Source organism: Python bivittatus, unplaced genomic scaffold (assembly GCF_059951505.1).
Source record: "Python bivittatus isolate LINGU-HERP-01145 unplaced genomic scaffold, Pbiv_v1 ctg000590_np1212, whole genome shotgun sequence".
Classification (NCBI taxonomy): Eukaryota; Metazoa; Chordata; class Lepidosauria; order Squamata; family Pythonidae; genus Python; species Python bivittatus.
Genome location: NW_028277086.1, coordinates 24202860 through 24228201, shown reverse-complemented (window position 1 = coordinate 24228201; position 25342 = coordinate 24202860). Strand labels below are relative to the sequence as shown.

Below are 25342 nucleotides of genomic sequence, written 5' to 3'. Positions count from 1 at the left end.
CCCAAAATGTATTGTAATGCTATTATACAAATCATATCTGAAATACTGTGTACAGGTTGATTTCCAGTATCTCACTAGCATTATTGTAGCATCAGGGGCAGTGCAGAAAAGGACTATCTTTCCCAACGGAGCAGTCTTCCCAAGACTGGACTGAAGGGCGCTTATGGGAACACCTTGCTGAATTTTTGGGAATTATCAGAGTTCCTCATTTTAAAAAAATAGTTCGATAAAATTTAACATTGTTAATAACATTGTGGCGAGGCTCTTCCCACTCATCTACTGTTTATGACAGGAGAGTCCTTTGTTAGCAAATTGACAGTACACTCTGAATTCTCCCATATGGAAAGATTATAGCACTTGGTCCTTCTCATTTAGTGGAAAAACATGAGGGACTTGATTAAGGCCCTAAAGTAGAGAAAGTGAAAAGACAGCCTTTTCTCTCTTTCTCCTAACACTGGTATGTAGTAAAGGTCATTGGAGGAAGATTCAAAATAGGCAGAAGAAAGTACTTCTTCACACAGGGGGTCAGGCTGTGGGCATGCAGGATGACTGTCAGTAATTGAGACCATTTGTCAAAATAAGTCCAGTTCATGGAGAATAAAGTTCTCAGTATCTCTTCTTTCAGACACAGGATGCTTCTGAATTACCAGGTACTGGGGAACAGCAAAGAAGAAGCTATTTCCCTCATGTCCTATTTAGTGTGCCCAAGAGAAACTGAGCACTTTGTAGTTGTGTACAGACTTTTGAATCCGTTTGTATAATCTCATTGTTCTTTTGTTCTGTTTGCTACAAAATAATAAGGTACATGATTTAAGGGGAAGAAGTTTTCCCTTAAAATCTTTTTTTCCATTTCTGAGTTTTCTTGGATGTTAGTAGAAACACATTACACATTCGTTTGCTCTTTTGATACAGTGTACAATTTCAGTTTCCAAGATTTTAAAGGATTATGCTGAACCTGTGTTTTATGATGTATTCCTTGAGTATTATGATGAAGAAGATGGACAGCAATACCTTTGGGCAGTGCCAGTGTTAAATGTGAATCTTAAGTATAATGAAATATTTGTGAACCAAGGTAAGAATATTGTGTTGACATGCCTTGGTGAACTGACAGGGTAAAATTTAGGTGTAATAAATGTATAGTTCTATTTTTTTTTTTAATTCTTCAAAACTATTGCTACTTTCTATCAGTAACTCTAATGGCACTCTAAACCTCATTTATACATGGTGACCTCATTTGAATGAAGCACAAAGCCCTAGTTTGGTATTATGTGAACAAGTATCAGGTTTGAACCTCTCCTTTCCTTCTTTCTTCAGGAAACCTTGTCAATAGGAGAGTGGAAGTGTTCATTCAGCTTTCAATTAAGTGACACTTACTGCTTAAGCCCTGGTGAATTTAACAATGTTATTGAAATAAGCCCAGTTTGTAAATGATGGTTTGAAATTGAGTTGTTTTCAGTAAACTGTAGGACCAGCCATAGTTTATCTGGATTTGGGCACAAAGCTCATTATAGTTAATTAAAAACAATCAGAAACATTCAGTCTTTTAGGTACACGTGTGCTCCTAAAGTAACTGCAGTTGTTATTTTAGTTTTAGAAGTAAATACAGTAAAATATATTTGATAATATGGAACAACTGAAAGTTATTCAACATGTTTTATAACATTATTATCATTGTTCTATATTAGTTATAAACAATGCAAGTTTCCTTATTTTTCCTTCTCTTTTAGTAATTCTGTAAAAGTTTTATTTTTTTCCTAAAGTTGTAATTTTACAACATGTTTTTCAAAGGCAGCAATGTGAACAACTGGCTTTTGACGCGCCGAATATTTTTGGTGGATACCTTAAGCGGGCGAGAAAATGACTTAAAAAGCCAGCCAAAAGTAATCCGAATTGCTAGTAAAATAGCAATAAGGTAAGGTTATATAAACTTTGGATAAGATGCTGCCCAATTGTAGATGCCCAAATTCAAATTTGAATTTACTTTGATACAACATACTAGTTTTGTTACGAGAAAAAAAAACTGAATAAAAATAAGAGGGCCCAATGCCCTCCAACCATCAAGGTCCATGTGTATTGTCTCAGAAGTGAGCTCTGTTGAATTTATTGGGATTTATCCTGGTGTGTCTACATATGATTAGAGGTTAAATGTGCTCTGTGACATGCTGAAGATAATATTCTCAGTCCAAACAGATTGCCTATAAGCACAATGTGAGCATAAATGAAAATGTCAGTGAAATATTGCAGTAAATGTTGCTCTTGAAGAGGGAACTTACCACTTTAAAAACTGAACAGGGCAATAGGAGGCAGCTTCAGAAAATGGCTCCACTCTGTGTCATACAAAATAAACATTACTTGGACTGCAAGGCAAAAGCTAATTTCATATTTGACTTGCTATGTCCATCAGTAATTAATAAAAATAAGTTTTATTGATCATAGACATAGGACCTGTTTATTATCTTAATTTTATAATCTTCTGTATTTTCTAGAAGGATGTGTACAAACAGAAAAGATGTTTTAATCCCGAACAAACATACCATGGCCAGGAAATTCAGCCAGGCAGGTTGCAGCTTGGCCAACCCAGAACCAGAATATTTTAGTTATTCTGGGTTTCAGCCAAGACAAAATCTAGAGAGATTTTGCCAAATGAGTAGGACAAGGCCAGTGCACCATGTTCCTTTCTCCCGCCCCCTTCTGTGCGATTTATACCCCAGGCCACCTTTTCTTCCCAGTTTCTGCCTTTACCTATCTTTTGTTAACAGTAATAATAATACCCTTTATTATAGTGAATAACCATATTTAAGTTAGCTCCATAACAAAAGTTCTGAGAGTAAAAAAGAATAATGAGATTTTTATAAAAGACCCTAGGCACTTTCATGAAGTAAAAAAGAAAGCAAGTTTAAGCAAAATACAGAACGAGATGCATGGTCTGCAAGAAGACTAACAATTCATGGTTGATACCTTGCTTTCCATGGTGCCAATCCCTATTTTCTAGCTAACCCTCCATTGCATTCCTTTTTGCAGTATTCGTCTTGTGCGGAACACTCAGAGGGGCGCCATCTATCCTCCTCTGATAACAATTGCCTACAGTGATGTTCTCATCCAAAATCCCAGTGCTGAGAATGTAATGGTAAGCTCTTCTCTGCCTCTCAGCGTCATTTAACAGTAGCTTAGCCAGCTACTGCATAACCAAGATAGATCCTGCTGAGTAATGAATAACTCCACTAACTCGATAAACTGGAAAGCCCTGGATATTGGTCATTATAAAGGGTTCACAATTAACTGAAAAGAGCATTTTATATGTTTTTAAGTGAGAACTCAGTAGAAAGAAATAAGCTCTTGCCCATTTAACCCAGCCCACTGAACGGCCATTAAAATGATTGATTACAGACTGGTGCATCCTCAAAAAATCTCCATTCGGATTTATTTAAATGTTAATTAATTCTTAGTCTCTTCTTTCTCCCATAGTTGTGTTTAATATCTGCAAGTGTGTTCTCATTCCAGATTAGGTTTGCATTTTTTTTTCACTTAAGTTTGGATTATTATGGAATTATTCAGTTTGCAGAATTTGTATTTATTGCTCTTGTACCTTGTGGAGGTAGACTGTGGCTCTTCCCAATATTTTACAGATAAAGCATTCAATCTATAGGTGGTTGCATATTTATTATTTTATTTATTTATTTAGCAAATTTCTGTAGCCACCCATCTCACAAACGTGACTCTAGTCTGAAAAACATGCCCATAGTCTGTGATAGTGATATCTTGTGCTTCAGTCTTCCATATTCCTAGATTTTTTCTGTGGACAGGAATCAGTAAGCTAGCATTTCCTTCATTTTATTCTGAATTAGATTATTAAAAAAGAAACAAAACCTCTCAGTACCAGCTCTGTATACAAAGCCAGGCTGTTTTGAACACCCCTTACCAGTGACTATGGTTCAAATTTCCATATTGTAGCCACTATTGTTTCTGACACTGTTCACCTTGTCTGCAGTCTTATGAGATGAAGTTCTTGTGCCAAAATCTGAAGACCAGCTCAGCAAATAGATGAGAAGCCAATAATGTACATTTTATTTAAAGTAATTATATTTTATGATCTGTAACCTAATGCTGTGTGCATGGTGGTGATCAAGTAAAGGTGATTTTATTAGAAGGTTAAAAGAATTATTTCACTGTTTAGGTTTCCTTCTCAGTCAACTATGAAATGAACCAGTCAGAGGCTCACATTCAGACTGATGTAAGTATTCTCTTTCCACCAAATTTTAATCTCTTTGGAACTCGTCTGATCATTTCCATAGGCAAAGCAGTATGATTTGTTTACCTACCTTTTCCTGCAGATAGCACTAGGTGTTCTGGGCGGCCTGGCGGTTCTGTGGTCCCTTCTCAAGACTGCTGGCTGGAAGAGGCGTATAGGAAGCCCCATGATTGACTTACAAGTATGTACGATTGGATGTCCTAGTTTATCTAATATTATTTGAATGTATATGTTTAGGACACTTTCCTGCAATATAAAGCTGACCTGGCTGAGGAATAGCACTCTGGAACTTTATCAAATTGATCTGTTATGACCATGCTTACTGAAAGTAAATCCTACTCAGTTTAATTAGATTTAATGATGCGCATTTATGCTAGGATTGCAGCTTTAAGAAGTGTACTGTGTAAACAGCATCAAACTGGAAACCCCAATGTTAATATAGTTTTAATGTAAGATTGCAATTCTAGCATATACATGCAATAGTAAATCTCATGAAAAACCAGCAGAAAAGGTTCTTTGTAGTACTCATCTCTGAATGGAAGGAGCCATCTGTTTCCTACATGTTGAGGCTTACTTCCAAATAACCTGGCATTTTAAATCTCCTATTAACAAAGAATATATTTATTATCTGGGGTGAGAGATTGAGAGAGAGAGAGATCTTCTTACTCCTGTATGCTTTCAGCTCAGTGTTCACTGACATCATTGTATGTAATACAATACTGTCAGAGCAGCATAGTATTACATCCATGCCTTGTGTTGGCTTATTTGAACAGTAAAAAATAAGGTAAAAGTATTTCCTAAATACACTTCCACGCTTGGGTGCTGAAATGTCATCTCTCCTACAAATCATATCAAGAGTCTCTTAATAGGTAGTGCAATGGTCTAAAAGTCGCTTTTCTGACCACTTTTGTTGGAAAAAAAAGTCACTCCATTGTATCTTACAAAAACATATAATTTGATATTTTAGACAGTTCTGAAGTTTCTGCTCTTCTATGCTGGAGACCTTGCAAATGTTTTCTTCATCATCACAGTAGGAACAGGGATTTATTGGCTTATATTTTTTAAAGTAAGTTTCTTTTTTCTTTTTTCCTTTTTTTTTTTTTGCAAATGAATAAACAATGATGTATAATTGTTTACTTATAAGTACTAAATACTTATATGTTTTACTTTCTCTTTTGCCTTTTCTGATCAGACCATTCAGGCAAGTTCTGCATATTAAATAATCTATTTGCCCTGATGCTTTTTAATTTGCTTTTCCTCTAACTCTAAATGTACTTGAAAAAATAAGTAGACCTAGTTGAGATGTTACCAGTCCTATTTTGCTTTCAAGTTCATTAACTTCTGCAAAACTGCTGATATTTTATAAATAATATACATGCTGGTATGATTAAACAAGCATAAATGTATTACATCCTGTTTGGTATAATAGAGTTTGTTTGCTCTTCAGGCACAGCAATTTGTCTCTGTTTTACTACCTCTGCCAAGTCAAGAAGATAAATTTATTTCTTATGTTGGATGTGCTTTTGCTCTGAAGGTAAACATACGCCCTTTTGATTTCCAAAAATGTAAACTGCTACAATTTATTGGTGACACTTTGGAAACAGGTTGCATTCATAATGTTGTTTTGCTATTTTCTGGAGGGGGAAAAAAAGCTTTAATGGTAACTTCTTTTTTGGAATATCACTTTCTTATTAGTGTTCACTAGGTTAAAATTCAAAATAAGAACCTGATAGCTAATGCAACACTTCTTGCTAAATGTATTTTTTAAGCCTAGTTGAAAACTCACCCATGCTTACTTCCTAATTTTCAGAGGGGACATGAGATGACTTTGGGGTCTGCCCTGAATCAGAAGTTATACATGTACATAGAAAAGCATGGAATAATCCTGAATTTTAGCTCAGTTGTAATTGAAAAGGAACATGACTCTTCTCCCCGCGTCCTAAAAACAGAAGTGTATGCTTTTTCTATATGAAATCTATTGTTTTTTATCAGTCTATAAGCATTTGAAAGTATAGTATGTATGCACACATCAGTGAAGCATAAAGATTCTATATACAAATCAGCACTGAATTTGAGCTAGGAAAAAACAGATGGGCCTTTGCCAGAGTTTAAAAACTATTTTGTTTAAAACATAACAATTAGACTCACTGAAACTTACATCTGAATAAATATATCAGGAATTGTGCTATTAATGGGAATTTCCTGCTAGAAAAAGCTGTTAAATGAAACAGTCTGTCCTGACTAGTGGTGGACTTCTGCTTGTTGGAAGCTTTCAAATGGAGCTGCATCACTGCCAATCAAGGATGATTTATTGGAGGGTTGGAAGAGATGACCTACAAAGTCTCTTCTAATTCATACATTCTATAATTCTGTGATCTGATTGGAATAGCATTGGGATACTCCAAGTCATCCATCGTATAGAATATGCACTTGCAGCTCCTGTTGATGGCAATAGCAGGCAGAGCTACAGGTAGTCCTCACTTAACAACCACAATAGGGACCAGAAAATTGGTCATTAAGAAGGGCAATTGTTAAGCGAGTCACCATGTGACCGGACCCAATTTTACGGCCATTTTTACGACAATCGTTAAGCAAATCACCACAGTCATTACGTGAATCACTGTGGTCATTAAGCAAATCACATGGTTGTTAAGCGAATCCAGTGTCCCCAATACAAGTAGTCCTTGCTATCTGCCCACAATAGGGACCGGAAAATTGGTCATTAAGAAGGGCAATTGTTAAGCGAGTCACCATGTGACCGGACCCAATTTTACGGCCATTTTTACGACAATCGTTAAGCAAATCACCACAGTCATTACGTGAATCACTGTGGTCATTAAGCAAATCACATGGTTGTTAAGCGAATCCAGTGTCCCCAATACAAGTAGTCCTTGCTATCTGCCCACAATAGGGACCGGAATTTAGGTCACTAAGCAATTTTGTCGTTAAGCAAATCAGAGTTGATTTTACGATCTTTTTTACAATGGTCGTTAACAGAATCACTGCAATCATTAAGCGAATCATGTCATTAAACGAATCACATGGTTGTTAAGCGAATCCAGCTTCCCCAATGGACTTTTTTGCTGGAATTTGCTTAACAAACAATGATTTGCTTAACAGCCACAATTCGCTTAACAGTTGTCATAAAAAAGGTCACAAATTACAATCACATGACCGCAGGGTCGTAAAGCACTTTTCCCAAGGCTGTCATGACTCTGAACCGTTGTTAAACGAACAGTCGTTAAGCAAGGACTACCTGTATTAGGAATTATTTTTTTCCTCTTTCCACATTTGATAGATGGCAATGTAAATGCCTTTCTTCACCTAATTCTGAATTAGGGTTGCTTTTCTAGAGTTGTCTTTTTTTCCAAGGCAGAAATTTTAAGCTGGTTTTTATTTCATCTTATTATTTTTAGGCGCTGCACTTTTTGCACCTGCTTGTTTCCCAACTTACAGTAGATATCTTTTTCATCGACTGGGAGCGTCCAAAAGGAAAGGTTCTTAAAGCAGTGGAAGGTATTAAATGTTTTTCCCAATGGTTGATTAACTGTATTTTGTGCATCCTCAGAGAACAGAACGTATTGATTTGTGAAAATGCTATCAATGAAATATATTGTTAATAGGCTGCTAGTTATCATTCATTCACACTGAAGAGAAGGAAGAGCATCAGTAAGGGAAGGGACACTTAGCCCTTTCCACCAACTAGAGAAGGACCAACTGTTGGGGGGGGGTGTTTTTTTCCTCTATTCCATGTTGCCTTAAAAAGGCAGGTCACTCTTCCCTCAGCATCTGGTTGGAGGTAGAAGGGGTGCTTTGTCATTTGGAATATATTGTTTCTCTCCAAATGAGACTACTAGCAATAGAAATTGCCTGACTGATTGGATCTGAATTAAATACCTGCCTCCTGTTTCATTCTGGCATTGTCAGTTGATTTCTCCACCTCTTCCTTCCACTCCATTCCCTAAGTATTTAGCCTCCTGGCATTCTGTCCTCAGACTTTCAGACTCACATTTATAAATAAAAGGAAGCTGTTCTAGGAAACCACAAGTTTTCTGAAAAGGCAGATCAAAATATAAATAACATTTGAAAAAGAAGAGTAGTAATCCCTCTTGTACTTATAACAACAACAACATTGGCAAAATCACCATCAGTCAATTGCAAAAGGCAGCTTTACTTGGAACAGCTTACATCCTGCGACGATACCTTTAACACCATCAAACAACAACATCTGCCTATCCCAGGTCCTTGGGAAGGACCCGATAGGTAGGTACAAATGCCAAATCCAGTCTAAACATCTGGCTGTGTGACCAACCATAATAAATGTAAAAATGAAAGTATGTGTTTATATACCAAGAACCCTTATTTGTGAATATGGAGGTAGGCTATTGTGACCTTAATTTTGCACAGTAGTTGCTATTGGTGTGCATTAAAGCCTTGAAACATAATATGGTTAAGAATAAACACCTTTAAGTTTCGCTGATTTCAGAAATGGGGCTAATCGACTCCTAAGCATTCTATTTAAATTAGTGGGACTTTAGAAAAGCTTTACTTTGTACAGTCATGTAACCACATCTATACCTTCTTTCTCATATTATATATGAAGTAACTGTACACATTTTTTCTTCCCTCTGTATTTAGAATAATCTCCTCTAGTAAGCTTTGAATGGGCCAGGCAAATACATGCTGTGGTGGTGGTCATGTGTTCAACATGTAAAAGCCATTATACAGTTTTTGGATAAGCAATAAGTACATGCCAAAACTTTAAAATGAACCTGGATTTAGTGGACTGTGTAAAATAGACCCAGAAAAAAAATGTGTAGAGTTATTTAATTTAGTTAAAAATGTATAATATGCTTTATATAAATTTTATATGACCACATGCATTATCTAATAACTGGTGGTGCTTGTGTCATTGAAGCCAAAATAAAATAAAATCTTTAACGTAAGTTTCTTCTTCATAGGAGAAAATGGCGTAAGAAGTATTTCTGCACCAGTCAGCATATGGAGGACATATTTCATAGCAAATGAGTGGAATGAAATTCAGACCATTAGGAAAATAAATCCTCTCTTCCAAGTGCTTGCTGTTCTCTTCTTTTTAGAGGTGACATTTAAAAATTCATAGCCAATGTTCCAAGACATAATTGGGTCAGCTAATGAAAAATTCACATATAATAGTTGTTACAAACTGGGCCTCTTATAGCACCAGTTCTAAACACTTTTAAAGCAGCTTATGCAATCTGGACATCCAACAATGAAATTATACATAATAACCAAAGCAGTAAAATATATTAAGTAATATATGAAGCTAGTGGCATACAAGACAATTAAATGATCACTAACAGTCTGTCAGGAATGTAATACATTCAGTTTTATGAGAGAAAGACAAGGGGGAAGTCAAAGGCAGCAGAAAACAGAATTTTGAGAAGTTCATATTAATGGTGCATAGACTGGGAAAGCAGAAAACAAAAACAAAGGTGTCTTATTATAGCAAAGAAAGCAAGAGATTTGCAGATATAACAACTCAGGAAAATAGAATAAAGATAACTTAATTTGTAAGAAGAAAAAGGATTTCTGGTTCAGGAAGAAGAGAAACAGAGGGAGAAAGAGTTGTCTTCCTGTGCAGATTGGCTGCTTTTGTTGGCTTGGTGTGATGGAAGATGGCTTAACTTCTTTGGGATAAAGAGAAGCAGACAAAAAGAAGTACAGAAGAGTTTCTTAACTGAGTAGGAATCCCTGTGCTTATGTTCTTCCTTGCTTGATGGTTGAGGGCCATTTTTATAACTCTCAGGGAATATGGCAATTTAAAAGAAATCAAAATCACAACCTCACTTCATGATTTGAGAAATCATCAACTAGATATCATACAAAAGAAGAAAATCATTTTTCATTCTCTTTGTTAGGCATTAGTGTAATGATTGTTGATAAACAAAAATTTAGTTCATTGATTGCCAATGGATTAATTGGATATTGTCAGTGATTATTCTAAACAAAAGGCAATGTTGAATTGATCAAGAGCAGCACAACATGAGAAATGTGAATACTGGAATTGCCAATTATTCAGTCACTCAAGATTTAGTTTCTTTCACATTCAACATCAGAAAAATTATAAGAGGTATCTGTTTGTATATATATGACTCTTGCCTTTAGGCCATATTTACAGTTTTACAAGTGTTAATCAGAGTTCAGGAAGCATTGGAAAAGTTCACCAGAAGCAGGGCATGCTTGCAGGAGCTGATGTACATACACTGGGTACATCTTGGCTGAGTTTTAATTATGGAAAAGCTTATTTGATGCTTTTGCCAAGCATGAGTTGAAGTGTTCTTTTCAGCTCCTGTCTGACTTTATCCAACGTGTATGATAACTTCCTGACAATTCCCTTTATTGTTGAAACATAAGCCTCATGCAATAATGTTCAGCAAACCAAAGCAGTACCAACTTCTTCTATACTTTTACAGCCAAATATGACCGCAATACAGTAAAATGCGACAAAGAAAGTCAGGCTACAGCCAAGAAGGATTTCCCACCAAAAGGAGCAGATGCTATCTGGGCTGAAACATGATTGATTTACTACTGCCTCAATTCCTAATTCTTTATTATCCTAGTTCCTGCTGTGAGAAAGAATGAGAGGGAAGAATTTTAGGAACAGAGAAAGAGAAACCCGAAGATACCATACAGGAAATACTGGAAGGATAAAGAAAGGCTGTATTTGGAAAGAGATTATTCTATGAAAATAAAATGACAAAAACAATGATAATAAAGAAAAGCATAAACTGAACAAGTCATATTATAGACGATGTGGGGAGAGAAATAGCTAGATAGGATGGCTAGATAGATAGCTAGATGGCTAGGTAGCTTTTTCTCTGGGCATGAATAAAAGACCTTGACAGAATATGGCAAGAGAATGGAGATTTGTTTATTTGCTAGACATGTCTAATGCAAATGCCATTCTGTTACTTCTATTATCTTACTAAAATCCAACAGCCATGCAGAGGCGGAGGCTGAGAGGATATTTGAAAGACTGAAAAGGCATCCTTGCGTCCTTTCAGTGTCATTTTATTCATGATTTGGCCAGAGTCAAATACTGAACAAAGTAGGGACGGGAGGACAAATAAGGTAATGTCTGAGTGAGCTATGTGCTTCTGAGTTTATATGATTTTCATTCAAAACCCTTATGCTATCTGTGTGGTACTGGTCTTTTTTGAATCGGTTCAAGACATAATGAAAAGAAAGTATATGTTTGTTCCAGCAGAATAAAAGTTCATGCATACTTCTTATATGTTATGTGATGTAGATAAGAACAATTTTTTCTTATGCACTTAACTAAAATAACAACAAAAAGATCAGGGTTGAAGTTATTACTTCATAATATATTCTAAGACTAGGGCTTTATTTTATATTGAAGTTGCTATAAACTTTTGCAGGTTTGAATTTTGGCTGCCAAGTCATATCTGTGAAGCAGAAAGTGAAACAAAGAACTGAAGAACACAGGGTTATTCATGTAAATTATCAAATTCCAAATCTAAAATTATTTGATGTTGGTTTAAATTTTTGCTGGATATCGACATATAGTTAGCTGTCTTTGGACAGGAACTGTAACAGATGTTTACCAAGATCCCAGGATGCCTTTTTCAACTGTTAAATATTACCTTCTGATTTATCTAGTTTAATCAAGTACCATTTACATTATTATTGCAAGCCTTCCTGTATCTTAAACCAGAGCTGGGGAACCTATGACCCTCCAGATGTTGCTGAATTACAGCTCTACCATCTCTTCCTGTTGGCCAACCTGGCTAGGAATAGTAATTTAGTAACATCTCGAGCCATAAGCTCTCCACACCTACCTTAAGGGCTAGAATTATTATTTAAATGAAAAAATGATATTGACAAAATATTGCTTGCTGTTTTGTGCTCACTGAGGTATGTGCAAAAGTTGAAGGTGATCGATCATCTAGGCAACTTAGAGAATCTTCGCTAATGTAGATATATATATTTTAAAAACTATAAACAATTTGTTCATTATCTTTACAGGTTGTAGGATTTTCACATTTAGCCTTAATGGATTCATCTTCCCATCTTACTAGAAACCCTGAAAGTTACATAGCACCCTGGAGCCGCATTCTGAGATATGGTGTATCTGCAGTACTTTGGCTACTGATTGCTATAATTCAGGTAAAGCTTTGTAAAATCACTGCACTGTGACTATCTTCCCATCAGATGATTCAAATTCATCAATGACTTTATTGTTTATGAATCATCAGCATACTGTAAAGGACTGATAAAACCCAGTTTCTCAAGTTTTTCTTCAGGAGTGGCTTTATGAACATTTATTGCTTTCAAGAACAAAATAGAAAATATCTGTCAAATGATAATATAGCAAATTGTTATACTGAACTTCTCTCATTATGAGAGAAGAATGAAAGAATGACTTTCTCTCAATTTCTACAACTAAGGTGGATTTGCACACTATGCACCAGAATCTGGGTTTTGTTAATATAGTGTGATAATCACCAAGCATGCATGAATAAAGGAGCCAACTCTTGGAAAAGTAACTAATAAGTATTACATGTAACTTATTTCATTTTATTGGAAATAAGAATATTTACTGGTATTGAAATTCATAAAATGAATGAAATGGAAATAAAATGGAAAAATGCTAATACACTTTAAGCTGACGTCTATGACATTCATCCTGACTGTCATATTTAGTCCACAGACTAGAACAATCACTGAGGGTCAAAGGGCCTACTTATCTAGAATGCTCTTTCAAGATGAGTCAGAGAGAGAGAAAAAGACCACATTTGGAAATGTCCAGATTGGCTTTTTACTTATAGCTCATTACTGGGCTGGAGGGAAGACAGTCTGCCTCTGCCTGGGCACTCCACCCTAAAATAATTGGGAATCAGAAAATTCCATGCTCCTTCGTTTTGGAACTGCCTTCTTTTTTATTTGTTTGCTTAGTTGCTTGGTTGGTTATTGTGGAGTTGGCAGAGTTGGAAGTACCTTAAATTCTGCAAACCAATAGTATGTTGGTGATTATTTAATAGTATGGTAATGACTATTTCCTTCTGCAATCAAGGCAGCATACATAGTACTCCAGCTTCCCATTTTTTCCCCACAACAACCCTGTAGGGTAGATTGGATTGAGAGGGAGTAGCTGGGCCAAAGTCACCCAGTGAGCTTTTGATTTGAACCTGGGTCTCCCCAGTCCTAGTCTGACATCTTAATCAGAATATCTTACTGGCTAAAATAGAGAAGCAAAAACATTCTTCCTTAACTTATTAGTAAATCTGATTTTTTACAGGTGTTATATTTTTCTGTCTTTTATGAAAGATTTATAGAAGATAAGATCAGGCAGTTTGTTGATTTATGCTGCATGAGCAATGTAAGTATTTTATACTTCCAAATAGTATGGGTTCAAAGGGGTCCATATTTAAACATTTCAAAATTACATTTGAAAAGATGTGCTTTGTTAATATATCTATAGTTAGTGCAGTCTAATACTTTATATCCAAAGCTAGTTTTTTTAAAAAAATAACTTCCCGATTCTTTACTAAAAACTTATCTGAGTTTTATTTCTTTATAATTTCCTGGACCGGTAAAAAAATCCCAACTATAGAAAAGCTCCTGAGATAAATATTCTGAGATAAATGGCCTAATTTTCAAGTGTCAAGATGTGGGCCAGAGAACAAAGAACTGTTTTTCACATTTCTTTTTACTTTAATGCCGTGTGTAATGGCATTTGGATATTTAACAAAACTCACTCCACCTGGGTTTGTTGTTACTAAGTTTGAGCTGCATTCCAGTCTCCCTGTATTTACCCTGATAGCCTCATGCAGGGAAGGGTCTCATGATCACACATACAATTTCACAGATGCTTCAAAAATAAGATATGTCTTTTTTTTTTTTTTAATCTGCGCTCAGTCGTTACCGACTCTGCAGTGACTGCTTGGACGAGTCCTTGCAGTTTTCAAGGCAATTGTTTCGGAAGTGGTTTGCCAGAGCCTCCTTCCTAGAGCAGAGCCCAGCTGGCGTGCGCAGGAGGCGGGGTTTCCATTGCTTCGCGCCCTTTTCGGGCGCGCGCGGTTTTTCACGCTTACCAGCAACTGCTCCCAACTCCTTTTTGCAAGGCGCCGCCAGCATTTTTCCTCCCACCGGAGTGAGAGTACCCATTTATCTACTCACGTGAGTTTTCGAACTGTTGGGTTGACAGGAACTGGGGAGGAAACAGGAGCTCACCCTGCTAACGCGAAGGCTGGACTCGAACCGCTGAAGTGTTGACCATTTCTGGCCAGCAACTTTCAGCGTCATTAAGCTTAGCTTCCAAATATACAGTTGCTCACTATGTATAGCATAGGAGTGATGACTAAAAAGTGATAAATTTGCAAAATACAGTAGTGGGCAGAACTGTGCTTGTTGTTATCTGAATCTGTATTAAAATGCTCCATTTTGTTTTCCTCACATTGCAGGTTTCAGTTTTTTTATTGTCAGACAGATGTTTTGGATATTACATTCATGGGCGATCTGTGCATGGCCACTCAGATACAAATATGGAAGAGATGAATATGAACCTAAAGAGGGAAGCAGTAAGTAAAAAAACTCAAAAGACTGGAAATCTAAAATGGGTTCATTCTCTCAATTTTGATTCTTAAGGAAACCACTACAACCTTAATGAAGTTCATTTCACTCATTAATACCCAGTTAACAGCTCTCTCTCTCTTCCTACTTTCCCTGCATTTGATCTTTCAAAATAACCCAGTTCTCTCACAGCTTATGAAATTCACCAGGAGACAAGATCAAATGAAATCTTTCACGTGGACTTAACGCTGCAGTGAACAATATTTAACTGGCAGATGTTTTGGGTTTCTGCTAATACAGTAAAGCAATCCGTTGTCTCTTCCAAAGCAATTTTAATTGGTTTTTAATTGTTTTAATTTTTTTAACATTTGTATTTGCATGGTTGCTTTATTTTTTGGCTTTTTTTGGTATTGTTCATGTTTTAATTATAAGCCACCCAGAGTCATGAATGTGAGATAGGTGGCTATATAGAATGAATGAATGAATACATGCATACATGCATACATACTCTTTTCTGAGGCCAGCTGTTTTCTGATACAAAATCCAGCCAAAAGATTTTTTGTAGAAGCTCATTCTAGAAACCTTTTCCTAAATCATAACTTCTGTATTTAGGATCTCCTGCCAGGGGCATCCACGGTGACAGTCCCTGGCTTCAAAATAGGAGGTGCAATCAGGCGATACGAAGGCAATGCATGCTAAAAAGAAGCGGAGTTTCACTGACACAGTTGTGCTTGCCATTTTAAAGCCAGCAACTGTCACTGTGAACAACCCTGTCTCCTGCTTCCCATTTTCTCAGGCACTTTTCTATTTGAACTGGCCAGATAGCTTCAGCAGAGATCTAACATTGTAGATTGTTCTTTTGCCACTCTCAGAATCTTTGCCACTTTTACATCTGCCAAGCCATAGTTTATATGAGAGTTTTAAAATGTTAGTTAGTCAAGTGGAATTTACATTGTAAATTCTCCTCCATAGTGTATACTGATAGGAATAACTAAACTACTAAGGCTTGTAAGAGTGTCCTAATGGGTTTTGGTCACATGGACAGGGGCATCTGCCGAGCAGTGTCCAAAAAGTCAATATGGCAGCCAGAAATGCACAATCAAAGCCCTGCCCTTTTTTAAATCTGCTTTATAATGTGCTTAAATGGACAGAGGTTTAAATAGTGCAGTCATGGCTGGCATCTTGACCTTTTTGACCCTGACTCCCATAGATGCCCCTGCAGAGAGACTATTTTCAACTGAACGATTAAGCATAACAATATTATCTTTCATTGCTTTTTTGGTGGTGGCTGTTCTTCCCATTATACAGTGGGGCAAAAAAGTATTTAGTCAGCCACCAATTGTGCAAGTTCTCCCACTTAAAAAGATGAGAGAGGCCTGTAATTTTCATCATAGGTATACCTCAACTATGAGAGACAAAATGGGGGGAAAAATCCAGAAAATCACATTGTCTGATTTTTAAAGAATTTATTTGCAAATCATGGTGGAAAATAAGTATTTGGTCAATATCAAAAGTTCATCTCAATACTTTGTTATATATCCTTTGTTGGCAATGACAGAGGTCAAACGTTTTCTGTAAGTCTTCACAAGGTTTTCACACACTGTTGCTGGTATTTTGGCCCATTCCTCCATGCAGATCTCCTCTAGAGCAGTGATGTTTTGGGGCTGTCGCTGGGCAACACGGACTTTCAACTCCCTCCAAAGGTTTTCCATGGGGTTGAGATCTGGAGACTGGCTAGGCCACTCCAGGACGTTGAAATGCTTCTTACGAAGCCACTCCTTCGTTGCCCGGGCAGTGTGTTTGGGATCATTGTCATGCTGAAAGACCCAGCCACGTTTCATCTTCAATACCCTTGCTGATGGAAGGAGGTGTTCACTCAAAATCTCACGATACATGGCCCCATTCATTCTTTCCTTTACACGGATCAGTCGTCCTGGTCCCTTTGCAGAAAAACAGCCCCAAAGCATGATGTTTCCACCCCCATGCTTCACAGTAGATATGGTGTTCTTTGGATGCAACTCAGCATTCTCTCTCCTCCAAACACAACGAGTTGAGTTTAGACCAAAACATTCTACTTTGGTTTCATCTGACCATATGACATTCTCCCAATCCTCTTCTGGATCATCCAAATGCTCTCTAGCAAACTTCAGACGGGCCCAGACATGTACTGGCTTAAGCAGGGGGATTGCAGGATTTGAGTCCCTGGCAGCGTAGTGTGTTACTGATGGTAGCCTTTGTTACTTTGGTCCCAGCTCTCTGCAGGTCATTCACTAGGTCCCCCCATGTGGTTCTGGGATTTTTGCTCACCGTTCTTGTGATCATTTTGACCCCATGGGGTGAGATCTTGCATGGAGCCCAAGATCAAGGGAGATTATCAGTGGTCTTGTATGTCTTCCATTTTCTAATTATTGCTCCCACAGTTGATTTCTTCACACCAAGCTGCTTGCCTATTGAAGATTCAGCCTTCCCAGCCTGGTGCAGGTCTACAATTTTGTTTCTGGTGTCCTTCAAAAGCTCTTTGGCCCTGGCCATAATGGAGTTTGGAGTGTGACTGTTTGAGGTTGTGGACAGGTGTCTTTTATACTGATAACAAGGTCAAACAGGTGCCATTACTACAGGTAACGAGTGGAGGACAGAGGAGCCTCTTAAAGAAGTAGTTACAGGTCTGTGAGAGCCAGACATCTTGCTTGTTTGTAGGTGACCAAATACTTATTTTCCACCATGATTTGCAAATAAATTCTTTAAAAATCAGACAATGTGATTTTCTGGATTTGTTTCCCCATTTTGTCTCTCATAATTGAGGTATACCTATGATGAAAATTACAGGCCTCTCTCATCTTTTTAAGTGGGAGAACTTGCACAATTGGTGGCTGACTAAATACTTTTTTGCCCCACTGTATAACATATGAACGATATTTTAGATCAGAATTCTAGATTCTCCATAGTTTTGAAAGGTAGCACATATTGTGCATATACAGCTGTGACAGGAATATTATGGGGCTCCCGGACCTGGGCTAGAAAAATCCAGATGGCAGCAAAGAGAAAGAGAAAATTCTTTATTCCCATCTAGTGGACATCCAGATTTTTGGTAGCTTAGATCTGATCACCCTAGATCAGTGTCACTCAGCTTTGGCAACTTTAAGATGTATGGACTTCAACTTCCAGAATTTGCTGTCTAGGGAATTCTGGGAGTTGAAGTCCACACATCTTAAAGTTGCTAAGGTAGAGAAACACTGCCCTATATAATAAAGTATTGATTTCAGTCTTTGTACGTGTTGTTTCATCAGTTTTACTTTGTGTCATTTCCTCAGGAAAATCTGTGTAGCCAAAGAGGGTTATTACCAAATACAGATGGCCAGACATTTCAGATTTCCATTTCAAGCAAGATGAGGCAGCAATATGACAAGATTCATGAAACATTGACAAGGGTATATATCTTGTTGTTAGATCGTTTGCTATCAAATATGTGAAATACGATTTTTGCAGGAAAAAATAGGATCCAATTCTTGCTAAAGTATGATATTTGCCACAATTACTTTTCTCATTTTTGTGTATCCTTGTATAGCCAATGGATCTCCTATCTGTATGTTGTATATGGATCTCCTATCTATGTATTGCATAGGTGGATCACTTTCCATTTTGTTCCTACAATTTGAATGGAGTTTACCATTTTACATGTGTATGTTAAAATGGTTGATGAGGTCCTTTTGGATAGTGGTATTAGTGCAGAATGTACTCTTTTAAGTATCAATGTTATAGAAGTCTGATACTCCAAAACTGAGATTATTCACACAAACTGAGGGATTTTCTTTAAAAAAATTAACTGGACTTAAGATTTTTTTATTATTGTTGGTCGCACAGTCAGCCAGATGTTTAGATTGGATTTGGCATTTTTATCCACCTATTGAGTCCTTCCCAAGGATCTGGGATAGGCAGATATTGTTTGATGGTATTAAAGGTATTGTGGCAGGATGATATTATTATTATTATTATTATTATTATTATTATTATTGCCGCCTTCGAGTCAGTGTTGACTCCTGATGACTGCCTGGACTAGTCCCTGAAGTTTTTTTGGCAGGATTTCAGGAGTGGCTTGCCACTGCCTTCTTCCTACGGCTCAGAGAGAGTGACTGGCCCAAGGACCCCCAGCTAGCTTTGTGCCTAAGGCAAGACTAGAATTCACAGTCTCTTGGTTTCTAGCCAGTCTTAACTACACCACACTGGCTCTCCTACTTTAAGAATAGACTTCCTGTATTTTCAACTGTTTGGATCTGTGAACATTGTGCTGCATAGGAGAACCTTTGCATATTTTAATGCAATGAGTTTGGGTACTGTAAGCATGTTAGAATTTAGCTCAGTTGTAAATGGTATTGCATTAAGAGAATACTCAAAATATTTAAATGCAAGCCTTGAATATTAAGTATGGAGATTTTCCAATAATGTCACATATTTGTTATGTCAAACAGACCCTCAAATACGTATGCTTCAAATTAATTTTTATTCTCTTATCTTCCTTTCAGAAACATGGTCCCGTTAGGCTTCTGAATTCTTCTGCAACTACATTTGAGCAAAGCACAAAAGCATACCATACTATGAATAAAATTCTAAGCTCATTTATTGATCATGTACGTATTATAATTAACTATTATAATATTGATTTTCATACATGATTGTGATTTAGCTTTTGTTAGCTTTTGTTTCACACAAGTCTGTTGATTAGTTCTTAGACTGTAATATATTTGTGTCCCAAAGATGCTTCATTGTTGTTCATTTAATGTCATAGCAATTCCCCTTTCTCAGATGCTTTTTTAATATAATTCGTGCATAGTATTTTCAGCTATGATATCTATAACATGATATCTGCTCTGAGATCAACATTCTGCCAGCAGAACGGGGGCATTATTATTTTTTAAAAATCTTTTTGATTCAACAGACTTTGGCCTGATTTTTATGTTATTATTATTATGTTATTTTTATACTGTTTTTATTGTATTTCAATTAATATTTATTTGTTATTTTACTGTGAACCACCCAGAGTCACTTCCTCGTGAGATGGGCAGTATCTAAATTTGAAATATAAATAAATAAAAATAAAAATAAATTATTGTTGTTCATTTATATTATCATCATCATCCACACAATTATTTTGTACTTTTTATTCTGTTTTTCTTAGTTTGCAAACATTGCCTTATCATGAACACATAATCTTACTTTTGCTGTTACTGTTCTTTTCAAAGGAGTTTCATAATGCAGAAATGTTTTCTTCTGAGTTATGTTTTCCCTTTTAATAGGTTCATAAGGAAATGGACTACATCATAAAGGACAAATTGTTATTAGAACGAATTCTTGGAATGGAGTTTATGGAACCAATAGAAAAGAGCATCTTTTACAATGGTATTGTCAGTGTAGATTTCAGATGTTTAATTTATGAAGGCATAGGAATCCTAGCAACGTGTATCAATATGTAATCTTTTTTCCCTTGCATAGCCTTTAATGTTTCAGAAATATGCCAAATTTAAACTACATAATATATAGCTTATATTTGCTATTTTCTGTATACATATATTTATGGAGATTAAATCTGTCAGCAGTGAAATACATCTAGTTGTAAGGGAATGGCCATCTTTGTATATCTGGGTAAGCCAAGCGCGGCTGCCTCAATTGCCCTTGCTTTATCACCCCCTCAAAATCGATGTAGCTTCAGCAAGTTGCTTCTGTTGCATCTTTTATTTACAATTTACAGAATTTACTGTTCTGAATAGCTGTTCCTTAAAGTTGGGCACACATTTCACACCCTTTTTTCTCTTTTAACATGATGTCAAGACATAGAGTACTTTTAACAATTAGAGAGGAACAACTCTATCCTGTAATATTTGTTCAGACAAAAATTAGTTAATTTCTGAGTTTTGAGCTTTGTAGCACACTCCATCTGACAGGCACAACCAAGACATTTGCCAGTCAAAATTTGCCAGGCAAGCTTCACTACCTGAGTTGCTGCAGCTAAAACTGATCCCAGGATATAACTACTTTGTAAGTTAGCCTTAATGCAACCATCTAAATAAGTCCCAAAGATACTAACTTGCAAAAATGTTATAGCCTATTAAGATAGTGATCCTCCACTTCTACAAACAACATGTAGATAAAGGCTGGTGATTTTTTTTTTTTTAATACTAGTAAAAACATACTCTTTTTACCAAAAGAACAGGCAGAGATGAAATGAAGTGGCACGTCCTTCATCAACCACTTTGCTTCATTTCAGTGCTAATTGTGTGAAAACGGAGTTTCCTTCGGCCTTAGTGCAGAAATCAAGCGGGTTCCATTTCTGTCTATACTGGCAGAAGATGAAAAGATTGATCGCTTTTTCATTCAAGGGTCTTGGAATTTTTGGTCATTAATCGTGAATAATGGTTCAATACAGTTTAACTTTTACAAAAAGGACAGTCACGTCAGGCTTGATTCTTCCAACATGCAATTTGGAAGTGGTTTGCCATTGCCTTTTCCAGGATCTGTTTTCTGTTTTCAGCCTCCTGATATATCTTGCAGCTTGGATATTTCCTGATGGTCTCCCATCCAAGTTCTAGACAGGAACTTAGTCTATAAAACTTTAGAAATCAAGTGCTTCTGCTTATATTTTCAATAGTATTTTACTTTTGAGAAGGGCTTTGAAACTGTATTAAGCTCTGGTAGAATTGCAGATATATTAAACACATTACACTGGTTGTAGCCTAGTTATAACTTGATTGGTGCATTAATCAGAAAAGGACTATATTACTATCTTTTTCAAATCTGCACACATCATTAATGTTTCCTTTGGCATTGCATGTTCTTTGTATTTTTAATCAATTCTCTAGTACAGCCAATTGGCTATAGATTATGAGAGATGGAACCTAGTTGGAAAAATGTTCTGGTAGTAGTTCTCATTTTATAAAATAATCTTTACTTGGTTTTTTAATTCAAGTTATTCAGCAGATTTTTAAATTTTAAATTTTTATTTGTTTATTTTTGCAGATGAAGGTTATTCTTTCAGTGATATTCTTTATTATGGCAATGAAACTACCCTTCTCATCTTTGATATGCTGTTTTTTGCCATTGTGGATATGGCTACCCAGAGTTTTGTTTTAGCAGCTGTTCTTACATATTTACAACAAGAGGTAAACTTAGAATAACATGGAGAGTGCTGTAGAGTTGCATTCCATCATTTATTTATAGCTTGTATTCATGTGGGAAATATACCTTATTAAGATTATTAATATCCATAAATTGCTAGATACTATAAAAATTAAAAATAAGCCATCTTTCACAGTTTAAAGAGAAAAGGCAAAACACACTGGAATGGAAAGCAAAAGGAACTATTGAACACTGATTTGGTGATCCCATGAAAATAGTGTTTTCAAAACTTATATAAAAGTCCAACTTATATTTTTTCCAGGTTCTTTTATACCTCCAAAGAAATATAATACAATTATATCTGACTGAGGCCACCACTAATGCTAACAAAGTGGTTGCCTGGATTTTTATAGATACAATAGCCTATTGTTATTTCATGAACTGCTTTTAGCATTAAGCAAACTTAATCTGGTGTGGTATTTTCAGGAAGTACTCTGAATTCAGCAGTTAGTACAGAATCATCTGGTAAACCCCCATTTGCTTATAAAACCTGCACTGTTCAAACAGCAAAGTCACGTGGTTGCATTAATTTGCTTGGCTGTTAGGATACCTCTAGCATTTCCAAAGAAATTAAAACTTGCTACTCTGAAAGCCTGAAATAGCATATTTAAGACTGATCACTGTAAATTGAGAGATATAGCCTCTAAAGGGACTGATCTTAAAGCTAAGACTTTGCTTTTGATGTATTTCTTAGAACTCCAAAGGAATATGATAACACAACATTAGATAGATGTGGCTATCCCCCTTTTTCTCATGCACTGCAATATTAACTTGTCATGATCAAGATCTAGCTATAAACAGGCTTGGTGTAGACAATATGAATAATTTTGGCTATTGAAAGCAAGCTGTTACATGGTTTGCTGTTCCTTTTTCAAAAGGGAAGTTAGATGTGCATAACAGCTGGAGATACATTGCTTGGAAAAGCAACTTGCATTAGGTTCATTATTTGGATAATGAAAAAAATTAGATCCTGCATGCTCACTGGATAACGTTGAATTATGCTTAATGTTGTTTGATCATACCTGACTAAGACAATAACCTATATGAGATTAAAGAATATCTAAGTTAGCAGAACAGCCTATGGACATTTGTTGCTACACAAAGAATATTTGGTTGAATTCGTGTCATATCATTTGAAGCTGGTTTGTGTTTTTAGATTTTCAGGTTCATTCGTAGTACAGTTGGACAGAAGAATTTAGCATCCAAGACATTAGTGGATGAAAGATTCCTTATATAAGTGAGGAAAAAAAGGTTCTTTATTGGACACTAATGTTGCTGTGGAAAAAGTTATGCAAAAGAAGAATCTATTTGCAGTATTATTTAAATATTAACATATACTATTTTTGTTATGTGACATACTAGAAAATCTATTTTTGTATGAATTAAATTCTTTGGTACTTATAATAGTCCATAATGAATTGCATGCCTTACAGCATTGATAAAATACTACAAATTTCTGTTGTCAATATTACAAAATTAAATTAATGCATTAATTTTGTAAATTATTTTATACAAATTCATGCGCAGTACTGTAATGTTTCTCAGTCATGGCTATGTTGAACATTTTTGCATGTGGTTTAAAGTAACCTTTATGGGTTTATAATCCTACAGTCGTGTGAACTAGTTGATTTAGAATATGTAAATTATTTTAATATTGTTTTTAATGTTTTTGTAATTTTGTAAATTTCTGTAAACCTTTTAATGATTTTACTATGTAAAATGGTATATAAATTAAATAAATAATGGGAAAAAATAAAGGAACTGGACAGTATTTTCAAGTATTTTGGCAGAAAACACTTGAAGGGTATGGGTCTAAAGAGTGCAAGAGCTACTCAATGTAATTAATTCTCTTGAATGAGTTCAAGGACTACTGAACATCTAGTAAATTTAGGAGTATATTGGGTAAATTACATTCCCACTGAATCCAAACAAGAGGGTTGGAGCAATTCCTAAATGTTTCAGGTTTTGATAACTTCAAGAATGGATAGTAGGTGTTTTGTTTTTTGTTTTATTATACAAGTACAAAAGCCCACAGCATCATTAAAGGATCGACCCAATCACAAAATTAATAAGCATAAAAACTTGGAAAAGAGGAAAAGCTGTAGTGTCTCTGGTTCTGATAAACAAATATGTTTGCATTATTTCCTGCTTTGCTTCATATGTCAACAAAGGATTCTGGAATTAGGGTTCTTTAGCTGGTAGTTTTGCTAATCTCCTAAATAAAAGCATGCAGGGTTTAACCTTCCACTAAAGTAACAAATGCTGACAGAAGCAAAAATATGCTGATCTAACTAAACAAAGCAGACATGGAAGCAGACAAGCCTCTTAGTGCCCGAGTCAAGGGTCGGTATCAAGTGAGCAGTCCTACAGAGTGGCCTGACCAACCAAAGCAGCATGTCACAGTTAGAGGCTCTCATAACTAGCCTTGTGCAATAAAGAAATCACATATTGATGGCTGCCATATATCACTAAGCATATTTTGAGCCAATCTTAGGGAAGTTTTTCTCCCTTTTGTACTATAGAATTCATTAAGAGCACTAAAAGAACCAAATATTTCTTGTAATGGCATGTGGGAATGACCTTGGGAGACACTGCCAAGGCAACGGTCAGATAAAAGGCAGCTTAGCCCACAGCAGGAATGTGGGCTTGGTAAATGTCTCAGAAGGGATCTTCCCTAGTTTCTTGGGTTGTAAAGGATACAGGGGAGAGATGAACTTTAAGACTTACAAGATTCTGTTAATGTAGCCTCACAATAAAGTAGAATTAGCTTATCTGGTTGTGTTCCCTGTCTGGTTACTTTGTAAGGTTGGCTTCATGCCTAAGGCAGCACTAGAAATCAGAGTGTCCCAGATTCTACCATGCTGCCTTTTACCACTACATCAAACTAGCTCTCATTTCTTCATGTGAAAACTCACTAAATTGTAAAATTGATTAGCATAGGATAAGGAGAGGACCATGACTTACAGAGTGTGGAAGGGTTAGATTTACTTGCTGGAGATAAACTTGAGAGCTAAGTGGAGCTTGGATCCAGTGCCAGTTTTAGATTTGAGTATCTGAAAGGACCCATCTGTCCTGTTTCCATTTGATTATCTTCTGCACTGTGCAGCTACCTAAAGAGAAAACACAAAGAAAGTGGAAGATGCTGCTGCTTGCTTGTCACTGATTGCAAATTTTCAATCAGTGCCTGACTAGGCAGCAGCAGAGCAGTAGGGGCAGAAGATTCCAGGGGACAGAGAGAGGTTCCCTTCAGGGGTGTGGACTTTGGCAAGTTGACTCCAACAGTGGAGAAACTTGGATGTCAAAGAACACCAGGAACCCAACAAAGTTAACTTGTTGAAATGCCTCTTATTA

The 25342-nt window shown here is 36.2% G+C and overlaps 1 protein-coding gene across 1 annotated transcript in view; it reads left to right on the top strand.

Moving 5' to 3' along the window:
* Positions 1 to 23772, top strand: part of TMEM67 (transmembrane protein 67) — a 36389-nt gene extending 12617 nt beyond the window's left edge. The window contains exons 12-28 of the mRNA XM_025172239.2: positions 913 to 1072; positions 1789 to 1912; positions 3022 to 3127; positions 4175 to 4231; positions 4332 to 4430; positions 5217 to 5315; positions 5697 to 5783; positions 7666 to 7765; positions 9211 to 9350; positions 12278 to 12418; positions 13551 to 13631; positions 14716 to 14832; positions 18136 to 18252; positions 19345 to 19449; positions 20116 to 20218; positions 21833 to 21975; positions 23148 to 23772. Of these exons, the coding sequence (XP_025028007.1) occupies positions 913 to 1072; positions 1789 to 1912; positions 3022 to 3127; positions 4175 to 4231; positions 4332 to 4430; positions 5217 to 5315; positions 5697 to 5783; positions 7666 to 7765; positions 9211 to 9350; positions 12278 to 12418; positions 13551 to 13631; positions 14716 to 14832; positions 18136 to 18252; positions 19345 to 19449; positions 20116 to 20218; positions 21833 to 21975; positions 23148 to 23228 (1860 nt within the window). The 3' untranslated portion in view covers positions 23229 to 23772. The remainder of the gene's footprint in view (positions 1 to 912; positions 1073 to 1788; positions 1913 to 3021; positions 3128 to 4174; positions 4232 to 4331; positions 4431 to 5216; positions 5316 to 5696; positions 5784 to 7665; positions 7766 to 9210; positions 9351 to 12277; positions 12419 to 13550; positions 13632 to 14715; positions 14833 to 18135; positions 18253 to 19344; positions 19450 to 20115; positions 20219 to 21832; positions 21976 to 23147) is intronic.
* The last annotated feature ends 1570 nt before the right edge of the window (positions 23773 to 25342 follow it).